Genomic DNA, 17,621 nt, shown 5'->3' with positions numbered 1-17,621 from the left:
CGGAAGCCGAGCCCGGCGCGCCGCCCCTTCCGCTCTCTCCCCGTTCCGGCCCCGCTCCGGTGCCGCTGGCCATGGGGGCCGGGTTCGGCGCGGGGCTGGGGCTGGCCCTGGCCTCCAGCGCTTTCATCGGTGGCAGCTTCGTCCTGAAGAAGAAGGGGCTGCTCCGGCTGTGCGGCCGCGGCCGGGCAGGTACGGCTGCTCCCGCTGGGGGCCCCGAGGGTCGTGACCAGAGTTTTGTTTGGCTTCATCTGAGGTTTCTCGTTTGTTTCCTCCGCACTCAGGGCAAGGAGGGCACGCGTACCTGCGAGAGTGGCTTTGGTGGGCAGGGCTGCTGTGCAGTAAGTACCGCACTCAGACTGTGTTACCACCCTTATCATGGGATCACGGAATGGTTTGGAGACCTTAAAGATCATCTCGTTCCAACCCCTCCCGTAGGAACTCTCACTATCCCAGGCTAGTGGGATAGCCCTAATGTCCAACCTGGCCTTGAGCACTTCCCGGGATGGGGCAGCCACAGCTCCTCTGGGCACCCTGTGCCAGGGCTTCACCACCCGCACAGGGAACAATTTCGTCCTGGTATCTTATCTAAACCAACTCTCGTTCAGTTTCAACCCATTCCCCCTTATCCTGTCACTACATGCCCTTGCAAAAAGGCTCTCTCTCTTTCTCTCTCTCTCTCTCTCTCTCTTGTAGGCTCCCTTCACATACTGGAAGGCCACAGTTAGGTCACTCCAGAGCCTTCCCTTTTAAGAGTGTGGTTGTGGTCGTTCCCAGTCACTTTCATGTTTTGTTACTACCATTTTTGTTTGACTGCTTGAGTTTTATCCAAGTTTCTGATGATGATGTTGATCTCATTGTAATTAAGCTGTTCTGAAGTCTCGTGCATTACCAAGTTTCTGTGCTAAGCAAGAGCTGAGGAACTGGTTTAGCTGGGATGGGTTAAGTGCTTCAGAAGTGGCCTGCCCTGAGGATGTAGTGATAATGGCACATCCAGCACTGTGCAGCAATTTCAGCAGCTTTACTTTACACTTTTCAATGTCAAGAACCAACTGTAACTGATTTACCCTTTAAAAAGCTGTTCCAGGAAAAGGACAGATGCCTTTCAGCTTTGTGGAAATTATGGAAATACTTTGCTGTGGTTGCTACTCACTGTAGAGGCACATGTGACAAAGGATCACTGTGCATAACACTGAGCCTTCTCTTCCCAAGAGAACCTGTGTGGGCCTTCTGCTTCTTCTTGCTGGTGCTGTTCTTCCCTGCTTGCTCAACATACCTCAGAGAAACAGCATGCTTAGGAGGAAGCTGAGGCTTTTCTGACTGCACTCAAACTTGTATTATGATGAATTGCTCCCATTTTGATGCTCACAGTAGTTTCTCTTGCAGTGGGAGTTGGAGAAGCTGCAAATTTTGCCGCTTATGCCTTTGCCCCTGCAACACTGGTAACTCCACTGGGTGCTCTGAGTGTCCTTGTTAGGTAAGCAGCCTCAGAAACATCCTCACTTCACCTACTTTAGTGATGAAAGCAGTTTCTCTGCTCTCTTCCTTCAGGTATCCATTTCTTGTCCTAATTGGTTTTGATTTTTTTTTTTTTCAGTGCAGTTCTATCTTCCATCTTCCTGAATGAGCAGCTGAATGTTCATGGGAAGATTGGCTGCATCCTGAGTATCCTGGGCTCCACTGTGATGGTGATCCATGCTCCACAGGAAGAAGAGGTTTCCAGCCTGGAGTCAATGGCAGAGAAGCTGAAAGATCCAGGTACTAAAATAAAAGGATTTCTGTTGACTTCAGGCTAATGACAGTAGAAGGTGGGACACAACTTGGATAGATGGGAAAAGACTGAACTAAATGGTAATTGAGCTGTTTCTTGTTCTGCACACCCCACTGGAATCATTACTAGTTACCAGGTGGGCTGTTTTTTTACTGTCTGTGATGTATAGATGCAAGGAGATGAAGTGCAGCTGTCAGCAGAAGGGATTGGCCTTTGGCAGTGCCAGGAGTTGCAGAGGGAATTCCTGTACATAAGGGTGGTAGTGGTGTGGCTGAGAGAAGACAGAGGAGGAAATTCAGGCAGAAGAACTCAAGGCAAAAGAATTCAAGGAGTTGTGCCCAAGATCAGGTAGTCCTGGTATTTATGTTAGAGGATGAATCAAGTCACAAGGATATGATGTAGGCAATAGCACAAATGGCAGAATAAGCCGAAAGAGATGGAGGAAGGCAGCATAAGGAGAGGAGCAAAGCAGAGGAACAGGCAGATGTTGCTGCTTATTAGGGGTTGCACTGCCAGGGCATTCCTGTGATGTGGCACTTTCCTTTTTATCCCACCAGTCTGCAGAGTTCAGCCACAGCTTCCCAAGCCTTCTGTCACCTTCCTGGGCCTCCTGCTGGATTGGTCAACAGCCCCCCAGCTCTGTTAGTGCTGTGGAGCCTGGCAGTGCCCCTGCCACTCCCAGCAGACTGTATCCCCAACAGCCTGACTTGTGATCACACTGTAATGAGCTGTTGTTGTCTCTGCAGCTTTGCTCAGGCTTTCCAACCCTGTTCCCCTCAGATGGAGGCCAGAAAGGCTGATGGGGCAATTTCCTGCCTATCCTCCATCTCTACTTGCTATTCAGTCATATCTTTCACTGGTGCTGCTGTGTTCTGATGGAAGTTCTTGAATTCTTCTTTCCCCAAGGATTCCTTGTATTTGCTGCGTGTGTCCTGGTGAGCTCCCTTCTGCTCATCTTTGTGGCTGGACCCCGTTATGGACAGAGCAACGTCCTGGTTTATGTTTTGGTCTGCTCTGCCATCGGCTCACTGTCCGTATCCTGCGTCAAAGGCCTGGGGATTGCCCTGAAAGAATTGTTCTCTGGGAAGCCAGTCCTGAAGGAACCCCTGGGCTGGGTGCTCCTGGTGTGCCTGGTGATCTGCATCAGCATCCAGATCAACTATCTGAACAAAGCCCTGGACATTTTCAACACCTCTGTGGTCACACCCATTTACTACGTGCTGTTCACCACAGCAGTCATGACGTGCTCAGCCATCCTCTTCAAGGAGTGGCAGCACCTGGTGCTGGAAAAAATCATCGGCTCCATCAGCGGCTTCCTCACCATCGTGTCTGGCATCTTCCTCCTGCACGCCTTCAGGGACATGCCCTTCACCCCCAGCCTCCTGCCCCTCTTCCTGCAGCCAGCCAGGGCAGACCCTCACCCGCCCTGGAGCAGTGCAGACAGACATCAGTCCTGTCAGCACCAGCCTCTGCTGCCCTTGGAGGACAAGGGCTCTCAGAGTGCAGAGGAGGAGGAAGAGAAGTGAAAGCAGGTGAGGAAGCATCTGAACTGCTGGCTTCCTGCTCCCACTGCCAAGGCTGAAGGTGCTGCTGCAGGAGCAGGCGCTGTGAGTTACCCTCTGCCTGCCCCAGGCACCACCACACTGACAGAAGGCTGACAGGGCCAGCAGCCTCCTGTGGTACAGACAGGAGCCCTGAGAACTGCCCCATTCCTGGCATCCTGTGCTTCTTCACTCTTCTTTTGTGAAGAATTAATTTGCCCTCATCAGGACTCAGAGCTCAGCTGTGCAGAGAGAAGCCTGCAGCACTAACACAGTGCTAACCCTGACTCCGTGGCAGATCACACATCTGGGGAGGCTCACACTGTTTTTTAAACCCAGAATTAACAGTTACAGAATGATCTAACATGGTGCTAAGGTGGCACAGAGAGAAGATGGATGTCTGGCTTTGAAGGTGACATTCAGAGAGTATTAATGCAAAAATTCCTCTGTCAAGTACTTGGTTTTGCTCACTCTGCTAGAATTTATTTACAGATTCACATCCAAAAACAGAATACAGCCCAAACTGGGAAACTTCAGCGGTGCTGCCACAAGCTGCTGTGGCTCTTACAGAGGGACCAACCTCTTTGTGCAATGTCTGCTGTGCAGGTTGATGAAGCTTCCTGTGTTCTCTTAAAAACTGATCTGTTCAGTTACCAAGTGCTGAGTGATACATTTATACCAAGAGCTGGGCGAACACTGAAAGGCATGGAGGATCACAGGGGTAGGAAGAACTCTGTGAATGCTCCAGAGAAACTCAAGTTAGGACAGGAAAGGGAATCACCTACTGTGGGAACCTAGTCCTTAGCTATTGAGGTAAGTTTCTGACAGATAACTAGACAGCTGTGTCCTCGCTGACATGGGTTTATATCTGCACAGCTGCTGAACACGTCCTGAGTTTGTTCCCAGGAAGGCTGCTGGCTACAAGCCACCCACGCTGGGAGCTCACACACTCTGTCCAGCAGCCCCTGCAGTGGGTTGTGTGCAGAACTGCTTTACCAGGCTCCTGTGTAGAGCTCCAGACCACTGTCAGGGTCACTCCAGGCTTCCCAGAGCCCTGCAGCATATAAGCACTGCTGAAATGCTGCTGCCTTCCCAGAGAGCTGAGCAGTAGTTGGTCGTTTTTCCACTTTGAAGCTCCTGTTTGTGTCCTGGGGGCAGAGGTCCAGACACACCCACAGGCCTCCTGCCAGTGACCTCCACAGGTGAAGGTGCACGAGGTTATAAAGCAGCTGGTTAGTTATTCCCTCCATTTAGCCTCCCTAAAGAAACTATTCTCCAGGACAGCAGGAGCTGTTAACCTTTTGGGGAAGAAGAGGAAAGGCCACAGCCTCTCCCAGAAACAAGTCTGATTCATGAGACCAAATTAATTGAGCAACAGTTAGAATTCAGAAAAGGCCTTCTAGCCAGAAGACAGTTTTGTCTCCTTCCTACTAATTTTGCCATAAATAGGATAACTGGGAAGGAGAGGGAGTGACAAGAAGGCCAGATTTTCCATTCTCAGTAGCGATTTTTCTGAAAAAAGGAGAATCTCATATTAAAAATTGACCCAGTTAATATTTATTACATTTACCCAGGGAAAGCAGTTAATGGAGCAAGTCAGCATCGACAGAGTTGTGCTGCAGTGTGAAAATTGGTCACTTGGCCATATGAACGATTTACCTATGGAAGCCTGGAAGTATTTTCCAGCAGTGGCACTGCCTGGGATGATCACTGTTCCCAACACATTCTTCTGGCTCAGGGTGCCTGTCCCAGCCTGCGCAGCGCAGCCAGCATGCCTGGGGTGGCTGAGGATGTGCCCAGGAGGGCTGCTTTGTGCAGCACTGCTTAAGGCGGGCTGGCCTCACCCAGAGCCGAGCTTCCCATCAGGGCTGGGAGCATCCGTGAAACGAGCATCAGCACCCCCTGCTCGGCCGAGGGGCACGTTCCAAACGCTCCCTGCGTGGCACCGCGGTGCCGGCACAAAGGTGGCCACTGGCCCGCAGGGCCGGGAGCAGCACATCACCCCGACGTGCAGCGTCCTTGTGTCTGTTGTGGGCTCTCATCTGGCTGCGACTTCCCCGAGACTGGCATGTAATCAAATCCTAACCCCCCGAGCTGATCCTGGCTCCTTGGGGCAGCGGAGTGACCAGGAGTGGGCATGGGCGAGGGCCTGGCCTGGCGGGGGCTGGGTCCGGCTCAGTCGGACAGGCTCTCCGAGAAGGCCGACTTGGACTTCTGCGTCTGCTCCAGCCGGTTCAGGATGAACTGGCTCGTGTCGATGAAGCGCTCCACGCAGTTCACGAAGCACGTCTCAGCCCGACTGTCCAGCTTGGGGCCCGGCTTGTCCATGCACTTCTCCTGCACACAGCGGGGTCCCGTTGGTCCCGGGGCACCGCAGCCCGACCCTCCCCACCCCGCACCGGGACCGTGCCTCTGGGCATCTCCCGCCCTCGGACACGCTCCCGCCACCTCGGGACCCCGATCCTCTCAGGACCCTCACCCCACCTCGGGAGCATCCGACCGCTCCCTACGCGCGGCTCTGCCCGCCCCGCCGCTCCCCGAGAGCCGTCCCCTCCCGCTCTGTGCTCACCGGAGCTGGGGCTGCTCCCACGGCGGCTCCATTTTGTCCCCATCAGCCTCCTCCCCCCGGGGACAAAGGTCTGCGCGGCCTCCCAGCCCGCCTTGCCCCACCATCGCGACCGGGTCACCGGAGCCGGCGGCCCTGCCCGCCGCCCGTACCCAGCAGAGCTCGGTCATCTGGTGCACCAGCTGCTGAAAGCGCTGTTTCTGCGTCTCCACCTCGATGAAGCGCTGGAGCTGGGGGTCGGCCCCGCCCAGCCCGGCGGCGGACGGCGGGTCCATGGCGCTCCCGGTGTCCCCCCGGTCCCTCCCGGTGCCGCCGCGCCGCGACCTTCACGTGCCGCCGGTGCCGCGCCCGCCCTTTCCGCCCGCGACGCGCCTGCGCGCCCGCCCGCCGCGCGCCCCCTGCCGGCGGGGCGGAGCGGCCGCAGCCGGGGAGGCCATGGAACCGTTTTATTGTCCGGGACCGGAGCGGAGCGGGGTGTGATGGGGCTCCGGGGACGCGATGGAGCTCCGGGGCGGTGATGGAGCTCCAAGGCGCTGATGGAGTTCTGGGGATGTGATGGAGTTCTAGGGTGGTGATGGAGCTCCAGGTGATGGAGCTCCAGGTGATGGAGCTCCAGGGGTGTGATGGAGCTCAGAGCACGTCATGGAGCTCCAAGGCGCTGATGGAGTTCTGGGGATGTGATGGAGTTCTAGGGTGGTGATGGAGCTCTGAGCACGTGATGGAGCTCCAAGGCACTGATGGAGTTCTGGAGATGTGATGGAGTTCTAAGGTGGTGATGGACTTCTGAGCACGCGGTGGAGTTCTAAGGTGGTGATGGACTTCTGAGCACACGGTGGAGCTCTAAGGCACTGATGGAGTTCTGGGGTGGTGATGGAGCTCTGAGCGTGTGATGGAGCTCCAGGGATGTGATGAAGCTCTGAGCATGTGATGGAGCTGTGGGTGCAGCCGTGGGGGTCCCCCAGGCTCCTGCACGCCCGTGCCGTGTCCATGAGGACTGTGCCAGCTGGTGTGCGGGTGTGTCCCGCTGGGCAGTGGCAGAGCTGGGCAGGGTCAGCGGGCAGTGCCTGTGGTCAGCACTCCTCGTCAGCCATGTCCAGGATGCTGCTCAGCAGCACGGTGAAGGTGGGGCGCTCTTCAGGCTTCTGTGGGGCGAGAGGGGAGCCTGGCTGGAGCCTATGTCTGCCCCAGCCATGCGCTGGGGAGCCCCACCAGGGTGGCCGGAGGTGTCACCAGGGGTGGAAGCCACTCACCTCGTGCCAGCAGCTGTACATGATGGCATAGACCCGCTCTGAGGCCGCCTGCGGCCGGTACAGGCGCAGGCCTTGGATGACGTGCTCGGTTGTCTCACTGTTGTTAAACCTCTCATAAGGCATCTTTCCCAGGGAGTAAACTTCCCACATCAGGACGCCTGTTGGAGGGAACAGCACGGAGAGCTCATGGCATTGGAGCACCTGTGCCTGCAGCTGGTTTGCAGAGGAATTCCCAACCTCCAAATCACCAATGCTGTGCCCTTACCAAAGGACCAGACGTCAGACTTGCTGCTGAACTTGCTGTACAGCAGCACTTCAGGAGGAGACCACCGCACTGGAAACTTGGACCCCATGGAGCTTGTGTACTCATCATCTAGCACATACCTGCAGCAGGAAAATGGATCAGGGTGCCTCACCTGGATTTCACATTTCCCTCCTCCACACAACTGACCAAGCTCAAAAGGAATGGGCAGAGACCAGAATGACCAGAGGCTGCAGCTCTGCATGGGTTTCAGCAGTAGATGTGTTAGCCAGGATTGCAGAAGAGATTTGCTGACATGGAAGCACAGCAAAAAGGGGATGTGGAAAGAAAGCTGCAGCCAGAAGACTTGGGGGTGGGAAAGAAAATACAGAGAAGGGGGGAAAGGGCCAGGGAAAGTAAGAAAGGGATGGTGGGAAGTGGAGAGGCAGAAGGCTGAGCCAGCAGATGAAATGGGAAGAGAACGATAAAGCAGAGGTGGAGGGTGGTGGGGACAAAGACTAAAGTGTAGAATTTGTGGAAGGAGGACGTGGGGTACTGAGACAGGAAAGTGACACAGACACATCTACCAGACCTGGAAAGACCAAAATCTGACACTTTCACAATTCCTTGGTCATTCACCAGACAGTTTCGAGCAGCCTGTGAATGGAGAGGTGGAGGCAGTTACTTCTACCTGCTCTTGTCTCTCCCATCCCCCTGTAGCAGGTGAACTTCATCTCATCCCCCCCCACTGACCACTTCACCTCACTTTGTCCTGCAAGTTCACCTGGACTGGGGCAAACTAGAAAGCCCTCAGCAGAGAGCAACTGAGGCCTCCAAACATCCTATTTATCTATGCAGGGGTGACTTCCCTGGTGGGATTTTGCCTGAATAAAGCAGCCAAAGCCCTACCAGGTCTCTGTGCAGGAACTGCTTAGATTCCAGGTACTCCATAGCTTCACAGACATCCTTGCACATCTCCAGCAGCTGGGCAGGCTGGAAGCGCTGCCGTGTTTCCCTCAGGAAGTTCAGGAGGCAGCCATTGGCCATGTACTCGGTGATGATGAAGATGGGACGCTGCTTAGTGCAGACCCCATAGAGCTGCACCAGCTTCTCGTGAGACAGGTTCCTGTGTTGGGGACAAAGGCAATTCTGAGCATCTAGAAAGCCAGGGAGCAAAGGAATAAGGAGAGTTTGGAAGGGGAAGGTGCTTCTGGCCCAGCTGACAGTGGAAAACCTCGCAGAGGAATCAGCACAAAATCAGTGGGATCTTGGATGCATTTTTCAGAGTATGGGACTGCCCAAGACTGTCCCTCCACACCTCCCAGGAGGGCTGCCATTCTGCCAAGGAGCATCCAGCACTGCCCTGTGTGGTGCTCACCACTTACATCATGACTTTGGCTTCGTCAATAAACTCGTCCTCTGACATGGAGCCCTCCCTGATCATCTTGATGGCAACGTTGTACTGGCCTCTCCATTTCCCGTACTTCACAACGCCAAACTGCCCTGTGCCCAGTTCCTTCAGGAAGGTCAGATCCTTGGGGTCAATCTCCCAGGAGCCTAGGACAAGAGTGTGAGTGTAATGTGGGTCAGGTGACCTCCGTGCACAGTGCTCCCAGTCATCCGATCTAGCAAGCCCAAGGAAAGCTCACAAGCATTTGTGGCCTGAAAAATCATCCACAAAATCCACAACATCTGAGACCTTTAACTCCAGGGAATGGAAGCAAGGTAGCTTGTAGAGCCTTTTGGTCAATACTGTCACCAGAGGGCAGTTGGGAAGTGGTTCCTGAGAAGGCTATGAGCCATGGGACAGCCAGGATCCCAGCCTGGGAAGGCTGCTGCCAGCAGAAACAAACCCTTTAACCAGGGAACCATGAGGTAGCCCAGGCTGGCTTACCATAACCAAGGCCAGCTGTGGAAGGAGCATTTTTCTTGTGCTGAGACACAGGGTACTTGAGTCTGGATATGAGCCCTGAAACACAGCAGCAGAGATTGCCACTCTAGGCTTACCTGCTACATTCCAGCAGGGAACACAACTCCTGCCTTTGGCACAGGAAGGTGGGGATGCCATGGTGCCAGAGCAAATACTGCTGGCTTCACTCTGTCTCCAGAACACTGACCTGCAGAGTTGTGCTGGTGGTAGGTGATGAGCTCTGGGATGCTGTTGAAGAGGTGTTTTTCTGCCAGGTAATACTGATTCTGGGGGGTGCAGCAGACGACATAGTGGCGGATCGTGCCTTGGGGGTCTCTGGAGAGGGAGAACATGAGGTCAGTGCCATGGGGAGGAGAGGCAGAGGGTGAGGGGTGCCTGGAGGGGCCCTCTGAGGGAGGAGCAAGCTGTTCTTAGAGCCACTTACACAGAGGACTTGGCATAGACGGAGACAGTGTATTTCCCAGTCTTGCTGGTGGAATCTCGAACAATGAAGCCCCCTTCCTTACCCTAAAACAGAAAGGGGAAAGGGCACTGGGTGTTTGTGGGGACTGTGTGTGACTGTAACAGGCAAAACTTGAAGTAAGTGAAGATCACAGCATGGCTGGAAAGTATGCAGTGAGTCAGAGGAATCCTATTTCCAGTCCCTGCATGGGAGGCAATCTCCTGAAGTGGCTGCCTGGAGGAGCTCACACTGGGATAGGGAAGGTTCCTGGGGCTGTTGGGGCAACACTCCTCTCCCAGAAAAGCCAGGGTTGGTCCCATGCTGGACACAATGTGAGAACAGCCCATGGAGGGCTGCTGTGTAGACCCAGCCTCGGGAGGCAACACTTACCTCCTGTTTCAGCAGTTGCTCTGCTTGGCTCCGAGTGATATTCTTTGAGTACCACCTGGAACAGGGACACAGCCATCAGGGAGATCTCCACAGCCACCTCTGTCCCCAGCCCAGGCTGACCCTAGCCCAGCCAGGACAGGCAGTGCAGAGAGCAGGGCAGGGATGGCTGCCAGGGGCTGGAAGCTGTCAGAGGATGTGGAAGAGGGAGAATAATGACCCAGCCAGGCTGGGCTCACGGGCTGTGTAGGGTAACAACCAAATGGAAAATGTTTCCAACCAAGTGCAACTCGCCAGGTGCCTGTGCCCTCTCTTACTCAAAGATCTCCAGGGAATTTCTGGTTTCAGTGACGTAGTTGCTGGGGATGTATCCTTCCCTCCTGCAGGAGAAAAGGGCTGGTCACACTCTGATGGAGGAGGCCAAGGGGAAAGGATATTCCTGTCTCAGGAGGCTGAGTAGAAATGGGCTCAAAAACTTTGGTGCAAGCCCATCTGGGAAGGGCTGACACCACAGCTGGTTTCAGCCTCCTCCCCCTCCTCCCCAGGGCAGCCCACAGGTGGGCAGACAGCCTGTCCTCACCCGAGGGGTGCCCAATGGGTGTGTTTGCCCACCAGTGCCTGAGCACCAGGGCAGGGCAACGTTGCAGAGCCACGGCCATGGGCAGTGGGAGCTCTCACCCGTTCTTGTCAAGGGCTTTCCACCAGGGCAGGTGGCTCTCCTCCAGGATGAAGTACTCCTCGCCCTTGTGCAGCTGCAGGTCCTGGGCATTCATTGGCTCATAGTTGTAGAGGGCCACCACCTTCTTCATCTCCCCTGCTGTGCTGGGGGCTGGCTCGGGAGGCAGAGGCTTCATCACCATCTTCCCACAGGGAGAGGGAGAGCGTGGGACATGGTCAGGCTGGCACACACACCACGTGAGACCCTTCCCAGGCCTGGGAGGGCAGTGGTCTCAGGCAAGGTCAGTGCAGTGTTTGTCTCAGCTCCCACGTGTATCTCTACCAGAACACCCATTTCTTCTCCCTGGACTTTTTATCAAAACATTTTTCCCCATCTCTACAAAAAGGTGTTTTCTCTTTACCTTTTGGCTTAACCTGTGACTCCTCCAGCCTACATCAGGGATTTAATCTCTCTGGGAAACCTCAGGGTTGAGATCATTTGACTTCCCTATAGGCCTTTGGGCTCCATCCCCTGCTTCAAGCTCCTTCTCCCTTAGGTCACCATCTTGAGCTCCCTCCCCCAGAACAGAGTCCCAGCCTGTACATCTCTTAGCAGCCATTGAACATGTTGGCTTTTTCCAGGTAGATCTTTTCTCCAACACTTTGGAGCAGCAAACCCTGACGTTGGCCTTTACCTGGTCCTCCTCAGGAGTTGGGGGAAGGGGCTTCTTTGTCTTGCGATGCGACCGCCCGACTTTTAAACCTTCAGAACAGAGAAGGGGCCAAGGTGAGAAAAGATCCCTGGCTCTTTGTGCAGTGGTCCCCAGGGCAGGGGGACAAGGCAGTGGGAGGGTGCCTGGTGTCTTACTGCCATTCCTGCTCTCCAGAATCTGGCAGCCCATGGCGTTCTTGGCTGTCTGGGAGCAGCACAGGTACTGGCCGTCGATCCAGAAGCAGGGGTGGTACTTCTGGACCAGGTCACTGTTGTACCGAATCACTGTGGCAGAGGAGGGAAGGTGTGTGTGACCCAGGGCTGTGTCCCCAGCCTGTTGCAAGAGCTCTCTGCTCCCTCAATGCAAGTGGTCAGCTGCATTAAGTCATTTCCTCTCAGCTGGGCTGCAGTCCCCTGAGCCCTGATGTTCAGGTTTCTTACCACTCTTGTTTCAGTGCTGTGGCCATGAAATCCCTGTGCCACAGGGAAGGGCCAGGCTTGGCTCTCAGATCTGATTTAAGCTTTTGAGCAGCTCTGCAAAGGGGCATGAGCATGCTTGGAGTCAGTCACAGAAGGACCTGGCCCTCCTTCCAGCAAAAATATCCAAGGCTGCTCTGGCCCATGGATCACAGCTCTTTCGAGCCCTTTTTTTCCCAGAAGTGGGGTGGGAGGCCAGTGCTGTGCCTGGCTTTTCCATGGGAAGAGGAGGGCACTGCCACCACCCTGTGCCTGCTCAGAGACTTCCCTGGCAGGGATAATATTCCCTTGCCAAGCAGGCTGACCAGCTTCCTCACACTCCTCCCCAAATTAGAAGGACAACTGGATGTGCCTAAACACTGCCAACAGCCTGGGGCTGGCCCAGCAGCTGCACAGGGTGCAGAGAGCCTGTTCTCAGGTGGAGTAAGAGGAGGACATCCTGTCAGCAAAATGGCAGCATTTTCTCTCCTTTCCCTGTGGATTCTACACTGGCTTGAGCTGACAGAGCAGCCCTCCTCCCTCAGCAGGGAAGTGGGGAGAGGACTGGCTGCTCTGCTGGGGCTCTTGTGAGATAACCGACTTCCTCGTTATCAGCCTGCCCCTCTTCCGCCTCGCTCGAGCCAACTTCCCCGTGTCAACTCAAGCAGCTAATCCCACCCTGACAGCACAAAGCCACAGAAACACACACACACACATGTGCCAGGAGGCACATACAGCTCCAGCCGACTTTGGGTGGTCGGAGCCCCTTGCCACAGTGCTGCTGCAACACACTTCCAGCTTGAGGAGGGAGCACCCACCCAGCTCTGATCATTAGCTCAGCATCACTGAGGAAGGCTTGAAGTGGTTTGGGGAAGATACTCCCTGGCTCCCAGAGGCTTGTGGTCCATGCTTCCTAAAGCACTAGGCACCCAACCCTCACATGCCAAGGCAGCACAGCTGTATGGCCACATCTGCTATTTCCTCTTGCCCTCAATGATTTCTGAGCCTGTTTGAGCTGCTTTGGAGCAGGTTTGTGAGAAGGCAAGGAGCCTCAGCCAAGGTAGCTGTGGTGCTGCAGAGGGTGACAGCATCCACCTGCCCCAGGCAGGAGCAGCTCGCTCTTCCTCAGACATGGGACAGGTAACCAAGACCCAGGCAGCCCTGGAGCCTGCACTGTGGGTCAGGCACAGGCACAGCTGTGCCTGTGTTGGCTTCCCAAGGGAGCTGCAGAGCCCCCGCACTCACCGCTCTTCAGCTGATGGATCCAGCGCTTGCGCAGCTCCTCCGTCGGGGAGAAGATGTAGAGGGGCCCCTCGTCATAGACCACCTGCAGGAACATTCACCTCAGTACCGCGGGCAGGGCTCTCACGGCAGGCACGGGCGGAGCCGAGCCTTGTGGCCACCCCGAGCCAGCCCTGCCGGTGTCGGCTGGCCCTGTACAGTGCTCGCTGGACCGTGACAAAGAGGTTAAAAATAAGCCCCCTCCCCCGAGACTTTCCACTTCCTTCTCTGACTTTCGGTGTGCCGGGGGTGCAGAGGGTGCCAGCAGGGCAGGCAGCTGGGCTGGGGGCTGAGTGTGCAGCCAGCATCCCTCCGCCATCAGCCAGGGGACTGAAAGGGGCAGGACAGAGCTCAGAAGCGGGCTTCCATCTTAAACAGAGCTGGCTCGGGGCTCAAAGAGGCTTACCTGGCTGTCTCCAAGCAGCTGAGTGACACCTGGCACCGGGGCAGTGATGCCATGTTTGACCCCAGGCCCCTGTGGGTTCCTCCCCTCAGAATCTGCCACCAGGCAGAGTGGACCAGCAAAGAGGGTGCAGTGAAAACTCACCTGGAAAGGGTAGGGGAACCGTTCGATGATTGAGATCTGCTCCATGTTGTTGTAATCCTCCCCTTTCCTCTGCAAGAGAGAGGCAGAGATGGATGCTGCCATCCTGTTGCTCAGCTGCTGGCATCTTCTCTGAAGCAGGCCCACAGCTTTTGGCATCCTCCTGCTCTGATCAAGCTAGACCCCTGGTATGGTGTGGACAGAGCCCCCCACACCAAGCAGGGCTGTCCCCCACTGCCACCACCCCAGGGACCCTCCTCACCGGGACCTGTCGCTCAGGGGGAGGGTTGTTTTCAGGTGCCACTGTCTCCACACAGGTGATCTTCTCAATGTCCACAGAGCCCTTCTTACTGCCCCGGCGCTGCAAGAGACAGTCTTGGTTCAAATGGTCACCAGGTGGAGACCTGGAGAGACTCAAACCAGCCCCTCTCCCTGTCAACCACCCCCTGGGCTATGCGCTGGCAAGGGACAGCTGGTGACCCCTGGACACTGGCATGGTGCAGCCCCTGTGGCTGCAGACTCACCCCCCGCTCAAAGTCATACTCGTAGTAGGACAGCTTGCTCTCTGTCAGCAGGAAAAGGCGCTTCTTGAAGTTGAGGGGAGATGTTTTCTTCTTCTGCTGCGAGCGCTTCAAGAAGATGCTCTCCAGGATGACGCTGGCCATGTCAACCCCTGGTCTCCCCCGTGCTGTGCTCACCGGCTTGCTGTGGGGAAGACAATGCTGACATGGCGTTTGCTCAGCCCAAAACCTGCTGGGCCTCACTCAGTGCACTCTCCCCCTTGCCCCAAGGGCAGACAGGGGTGCTGGGACCCCCCAGGCAGGGGGAAGCAGCCACAGAGGGGTGAGGGCAGGTCAGTGTGGGTTGTTTGTGAAGGGACCTCTCCCACACCAGCCTGCAGGGCAAGCCACCACCCGAATGGCTCCTTCTCCTGCTGAAGAGGCCCCCAGGATATGCAAGATGGACAGAGAGCTGGAGAAAGAGAGAAAGGGGGGAAGCTTAGAGCCCCAGGGAGGAGCACGGAGCCAGCTGTGACACCCCGCAGGAGCTCCTCCCCTCAGGCTCTGTGCATGTGAGCCTGTGTGGGCTGTTTCCTCCTGCCCCACCGCAGGCTCTTCGTGCTGGGGACGTGCTGACTTGGCAGCGTGCAAGGATTGGTCACGGGAGACCAGTCCCTAAAAAGCTGTGGGTAGGTCCTGGCCCTGAAAAGTCACAGTGCTGCCAAGAGCACGGAGTCATCCTTCCCCTCTGTGGAGCTCAACTCCCCTTCCTCCCCTCTGAGCCGCACTTGTCAGTGGCCAGGCTTGAAGGGCTGCCTCCAGCCAGCAGGCAGAGGGGTTAAATCCTCTCCCAGCCATCAGCAAAGTTCCCCTGAACATCTCCAGGGAAGGGCAGTGCAGGAAAGGGCTCATGAGAGCCTTGCTCATGAGAGCCTTGCCTCCCACTGCTGCCCAGCCTTTAGGGACTAGAAATAGCCCTGGCGCATCTCTTGGAGCAGCCCGTGCATCTCACCCCATCCCTCCATGCTGTGCCCAGGAACTGTGACCCTCAGGCGGGCCCAGCACCCCCCCAGAGCCACGTGGCTGGAGCTGTGGGCTGTGACCGGCACCTGACTGCAGTCTGGGGAGCTGATGAGTGAGCTGTGTGGAGCCCCTGCTGAGCTGTGAGCCCCTGGAGCCCAGCTCCTGTCTCCTGCCTGACCACCTACAGTCCCTGCTTCCCCTTCACCCTCACCTTGTTCCCCTTTTTTCCTCCTATAAGCACAGCTATGGAAAGTAACCTGGGAGAAGCTGTTTTTCTCCCCTGCTCCCCACAGCCCATCTCCTCAGGGGGAGGCTCAGAGGTGGGCCGGAGACAGGGGTACAGCCCCTCATTCCCCAGCTGAGTATTCCATCCAGTCTCCCCTCACAGGAGATGGGCATTGGCTCACTCACAACACGGTCAGGTGGGCAACAAAGATGCCAGGACCCAGTCCCATACACTGTGCCTCTCTGCAGGGCTAGCCCCAGCTTGGGGACAAGGAGCAGAGGTGTCCTCTCATCTGCTGGCAATGCCTGGACCCTCTCAGCACAGCCCCTGCTACTGCAGTACTGACCCTGCCCCACAGTCCCCAGAGAGGCTGGGGACAAGCAGGATTCCCTCTCCCAGGCTTCCCTCTTCCCTCCTTGTGGCTTTTATGGCTCAGACCTTTCCAGCTTGTTTGGGTGGTCAAAAAAAGCCCAACTTAAAAATTAGTCATCAGAGTCTTTCGGAAAAAAACAGCAGTGTGCTGACTGAGGCCTCAGGAGGAGGGATCTGGGGTCCCTGCAGATGGCTGGTGTGGCCGCCCTGACCCCCAGACTGCTGGCAGCGTGGTGGATGAGTCTGGAGTGACCCCAGAACCACCTCATTTTCCTTACTTATCAAGTGTGGCTGCTGATCCTGCATCCCAAAAGCAGGAGGGCTCCCACTGCCCTCCCTGGCACAGACGCAGGGCTGAGCAGAGGGGCCCTGGGCTCCAGCCCATCCCAACTGCAGTGCCGACTCCCTGGAGCTTTACCTGGAGTCACAGCAGCGGGGTCATGGCCAGCAGTACCAGGCAGGTGGCACGTCCTCACTGTGTCCTCTGGATGGAACTGCCAGAGGGGAAAAGACAACGAGTGTCTCAGAGGGCTGTTGTGCCCAATCGTGGCACAGCCTCCATGTCCCCAGCACTGCTACCAGACCCGCTGTGTCCCTGTGCGCGCCCCACAGGGCTCAGCCCCACAGCCATCACTGCTGTGCTGTGACAGCAGTGACGAGTGGGTGTGTGGAGGCATGTCCTGTGTCCCCCCCTCCAGCCAGTGTGACTTCCTGCCATGCTCACACCTCTGCCCAGCGTGCTCTGTGACCACCACCAGGCCTGGCACACACTGCTGGCCTCATGCCACTGCACACTGTGTCCCACCATGGTCCCGGGGCCACCCCTCCTGCACAGCCTAGCTCTGATGTGGAGCTGGCAGGGACAAGAGAGAGGGGTGACAGAGTGTCTGTGAGTGACAAACTTCACAGCTCTCATGTTTCAGGTCGAGCCCTGAGGGTGTCAAAAACCACGGGTTAGAGAGACAGAGGGAGAAACCTCCTGCATGGGAGAGACTCATGAGCAAAGCCAGAGCTGCATGCCAGCAGTGCCCACTGCAAAAAGCGCGGGTGAGGAATGGCCAAAGACACCGGCAGAACCCCAACCCTGCTCTTGGCAGCCCTGGCACCCTCGCACTGCTGTGACTCTCTGCTCCAGCACAGCCGCATAGCCTGCAGCCCCTGGCACCCTCTCCACCTCCCTGCACCCCACAGCCACGGCCAGGTGACAGGGTCAGACGCCACCTGCTTGGAACTGGCCAGGCTGTGGGACCAGGCAGAGCCCTCCCCGCTGGGCTCACCCTCCCCGTGTGCCCTGTGCCCAGCACGGCTCTCCTGCCCTCACGGAGCCCAGCAGAGGTGTGAGGCCACCGGCACAAGCCACATGGAGCCTCCCGCCACCCCGGCTGTCCTTCAGCCACATCAGCAGAGCCCCGCCGGTGCCCAGGAGCCCCGAGGCAGCGCTGCCCGGCCGTGGCTCCCGGGGCCCCTCACTCACCGCCCGTCCCGTCCCGTCCCGCCGCCGCTCCGGCCAGCCGGGCCCGCCGCGCCCACCCGGCCGCTCGGGGAGGCTGTGGCGGCAGGGACCAGGAGAGACGGCAGGGTGCGCAGGGAGGAAGGACGGGGCTGGCCAACCCCACCCTTTCGGTTCCCCTTTTTTCGTTTTGTGACTCAAAGGCAGCGTTTGTGTTTCCTCCTGCAGTCAGCTGGGCCATTGCCGTGGGGTCGCCAGGCCAGGAGCCTGCCCCG

General features: G+C 56.8%; 3 protein-coding genes across 9 annotated transcripts; 1 reads left to right on the top strand and 2 right to left on the bottom strand.

Moving 5' to 3' along the window:
* Nucleotides 1-32: 32 nt before the first annotated feature.
* Nucleotides 33-3,966, top strand: LOC132333921 (magnesium transporter NIPA2-like). Its single transcript, XM_059859497.1, has 5 exons — nucleotides 33-189; nucleotides 282-338; nucleotides 1,384-1,474; nucleotides 1,595-1,755; nucleotides 2,675-3,966. The coding sequence occupies exons 1-5, from the start codon at nucleotides 72-74 to the stop codon at nucleotides 3,292-3,294; spliced, it is 1,047 nt and encodes a 348-aa protein (XP_059715480.1). The 5' UTR covers nucleotides 33-71; the 3' UTR covers nucleotides 3,295-3,966.
* An 877-nt stretch (nucleotides 3,967-4,843) lies between these two features.
* On the bottom strand, nucleotides 4,844-6,237 carry TIMM8A (translocase of inner mitochondrial membrane 8A). Its single transcript, XM_059859499.1, has 2 exons — nucleotides 6,028-6,237; nucleotides 4,844-5,646 (listed from the first exon to the last, which is right to left on the bottom strand). Exons 1-2 carry the CDS (start codon nucleotides 6,148-6,150, stop codon nucleotides 5,485-5,487), a joined length of 285 nt encoding a protein of 94 aa, XP_059715482.1. The 5' UTR covers nucleotides 6,151-6,237; the 3' UTR covers nucleotides 4,844-5,484.
* Nucleotides 6,238-6,306: 69 nt separating this feature from the next.
* BTK (Bruton tyrosine kinase) lies at nucleotides 6,307-17,497 on the bottom strand. Of its 7 annotated transcripts, none has more exons than XM_059859488.1 (20): nucleotides 17,371-17,497; nucleotides 16,315-16,390; nucleotides 14,300-14,747; nucleotides 14,038-14,136; nucleotides 13,779-13,847; nucleotides 13,196-13,277; nucleotides 11,651-11,779; nucleotides 11,478-11,545; nucleotides 10,804-10,985; nucleotides 10,443-10,505; nucleotides 10,129-10,183; nucleotides 9,721-9,803; nucleotides 9,484-9,611; nucleotides 9,261-9,335; nucleotides 8,752-8,923; nucleotides 8,276-8,492; nucleotides 7,959-8,023; nucleotides 7,391-7,509; nucleotides 7,126-7,283; nucleotides 6,307-7,017 (listed from the first exon to the last, which is right to left on the bottom strand). In XM_059859488.1, exons 3-20 carry the CDS (start codon nucleotides 14,438-14,440, stop codon nucleotides 6,946-6,948), a joined length of 1,977 nt encoding a protein of 658 aa, XP_059715471.1. In that variant the 5' UTR covers nucleotides 14,441-14,747; nucleotides 16,315-16,390; nucleotides 17,371-17,497; the 3' UTR covers nucleotides 6,307-6,945. The 7 variants fall into 7 exon arrangements, with proteins under 7 accessions (XP_059715471.1, XP_059715474.1, XP_059715470.1 ...); XM_059859491.1 differs by having other exon boundaries at nucleotides 6,307-7,037; nucleotides 14,300-14,480; XM_059859487.1 differs by having other exon boundaries at nucleotides 14,300-14,480.
* Nucleotides 17,498-17,621: the final 124 nt, after the last annotated feature.

Source organism: Haemorhous mexicanus, chromosome 14, assembly GCF_027477595.1.
Source record: "Haemorhous mexicanus isolate bHaeMex1 chromosome 14, bHaeMex1.pri, whole genome shotgun sequence".
Classification (NCBI taxonomy): domain Eukaryota; kingdom Metazoa; phylum Chordata; class Aves; order Passeriformes; family Fringillidae; genus Haemorhous; species Haemorhous mexicanus.
This window is presented reverse-complemented; position numbering and strand designations above follow the sequence as displayed.

Bases quoted from the DNA above. Each gene is read 5' to 3' on its own strand.
- LOC132333921 (XM_059859497.1), top strand. From the start codon at position 72: ATGGGGGCCGGGTTCGGCGCGGGGCTGGGGCTGGCCCTGGCCTCCAGC. The intron at 190-281 runs GTACGGCTGCTC...CTCCGCACTCAG, and splicing joins GTGCGGCCGCGGCCGGGCAG to GGCAAGGAGGGCACGCGTAC. The intron at 1,756-2,674 runs GTACTAAAATAA...TCTTTCCCCAAG, and splicing joins AGAGAAGCTGAAAGATCCAG to GATTCCTTGTATTTGCTGCG.
- TIMM8A (XM_059859499.1), bottom strand. From the start codon at position 6,150: ATGGACCCGCCGTCCGCCGCCGGGCTGGGCGGGGCCGACCCCCAGCTC. The intron at 5,647-6,027 runs GTACGGGCGGCG...CGCTGTGTGCAG, and splicing joins AGATGACCGAGCTCTGCTGG to GAGAAGTGCATGGACAAGCC.
- BTK (XM_059859488.1), bottom strand. From the start codon at position 14,440: ATGGCCAGCGTCATCCTGGAGAGCATCTTCTTGAAGCGCTCGCAGCAG. The intron at 8,024-8,275 runs GTAGGGCTTTGG...CTCCATTCACAG, and splicing joins AGTTCCTGCACAGAGACCTG to GCTGCTCGAAACTGTCTGGT. The intron at 7,510-7,958 runs GTCTGGTAGATG...TTCCTGCTGCAG, and splicing joins TCAGATTTTGGTCTTTCCAG to GTATGTGCTAGATGATGAGT.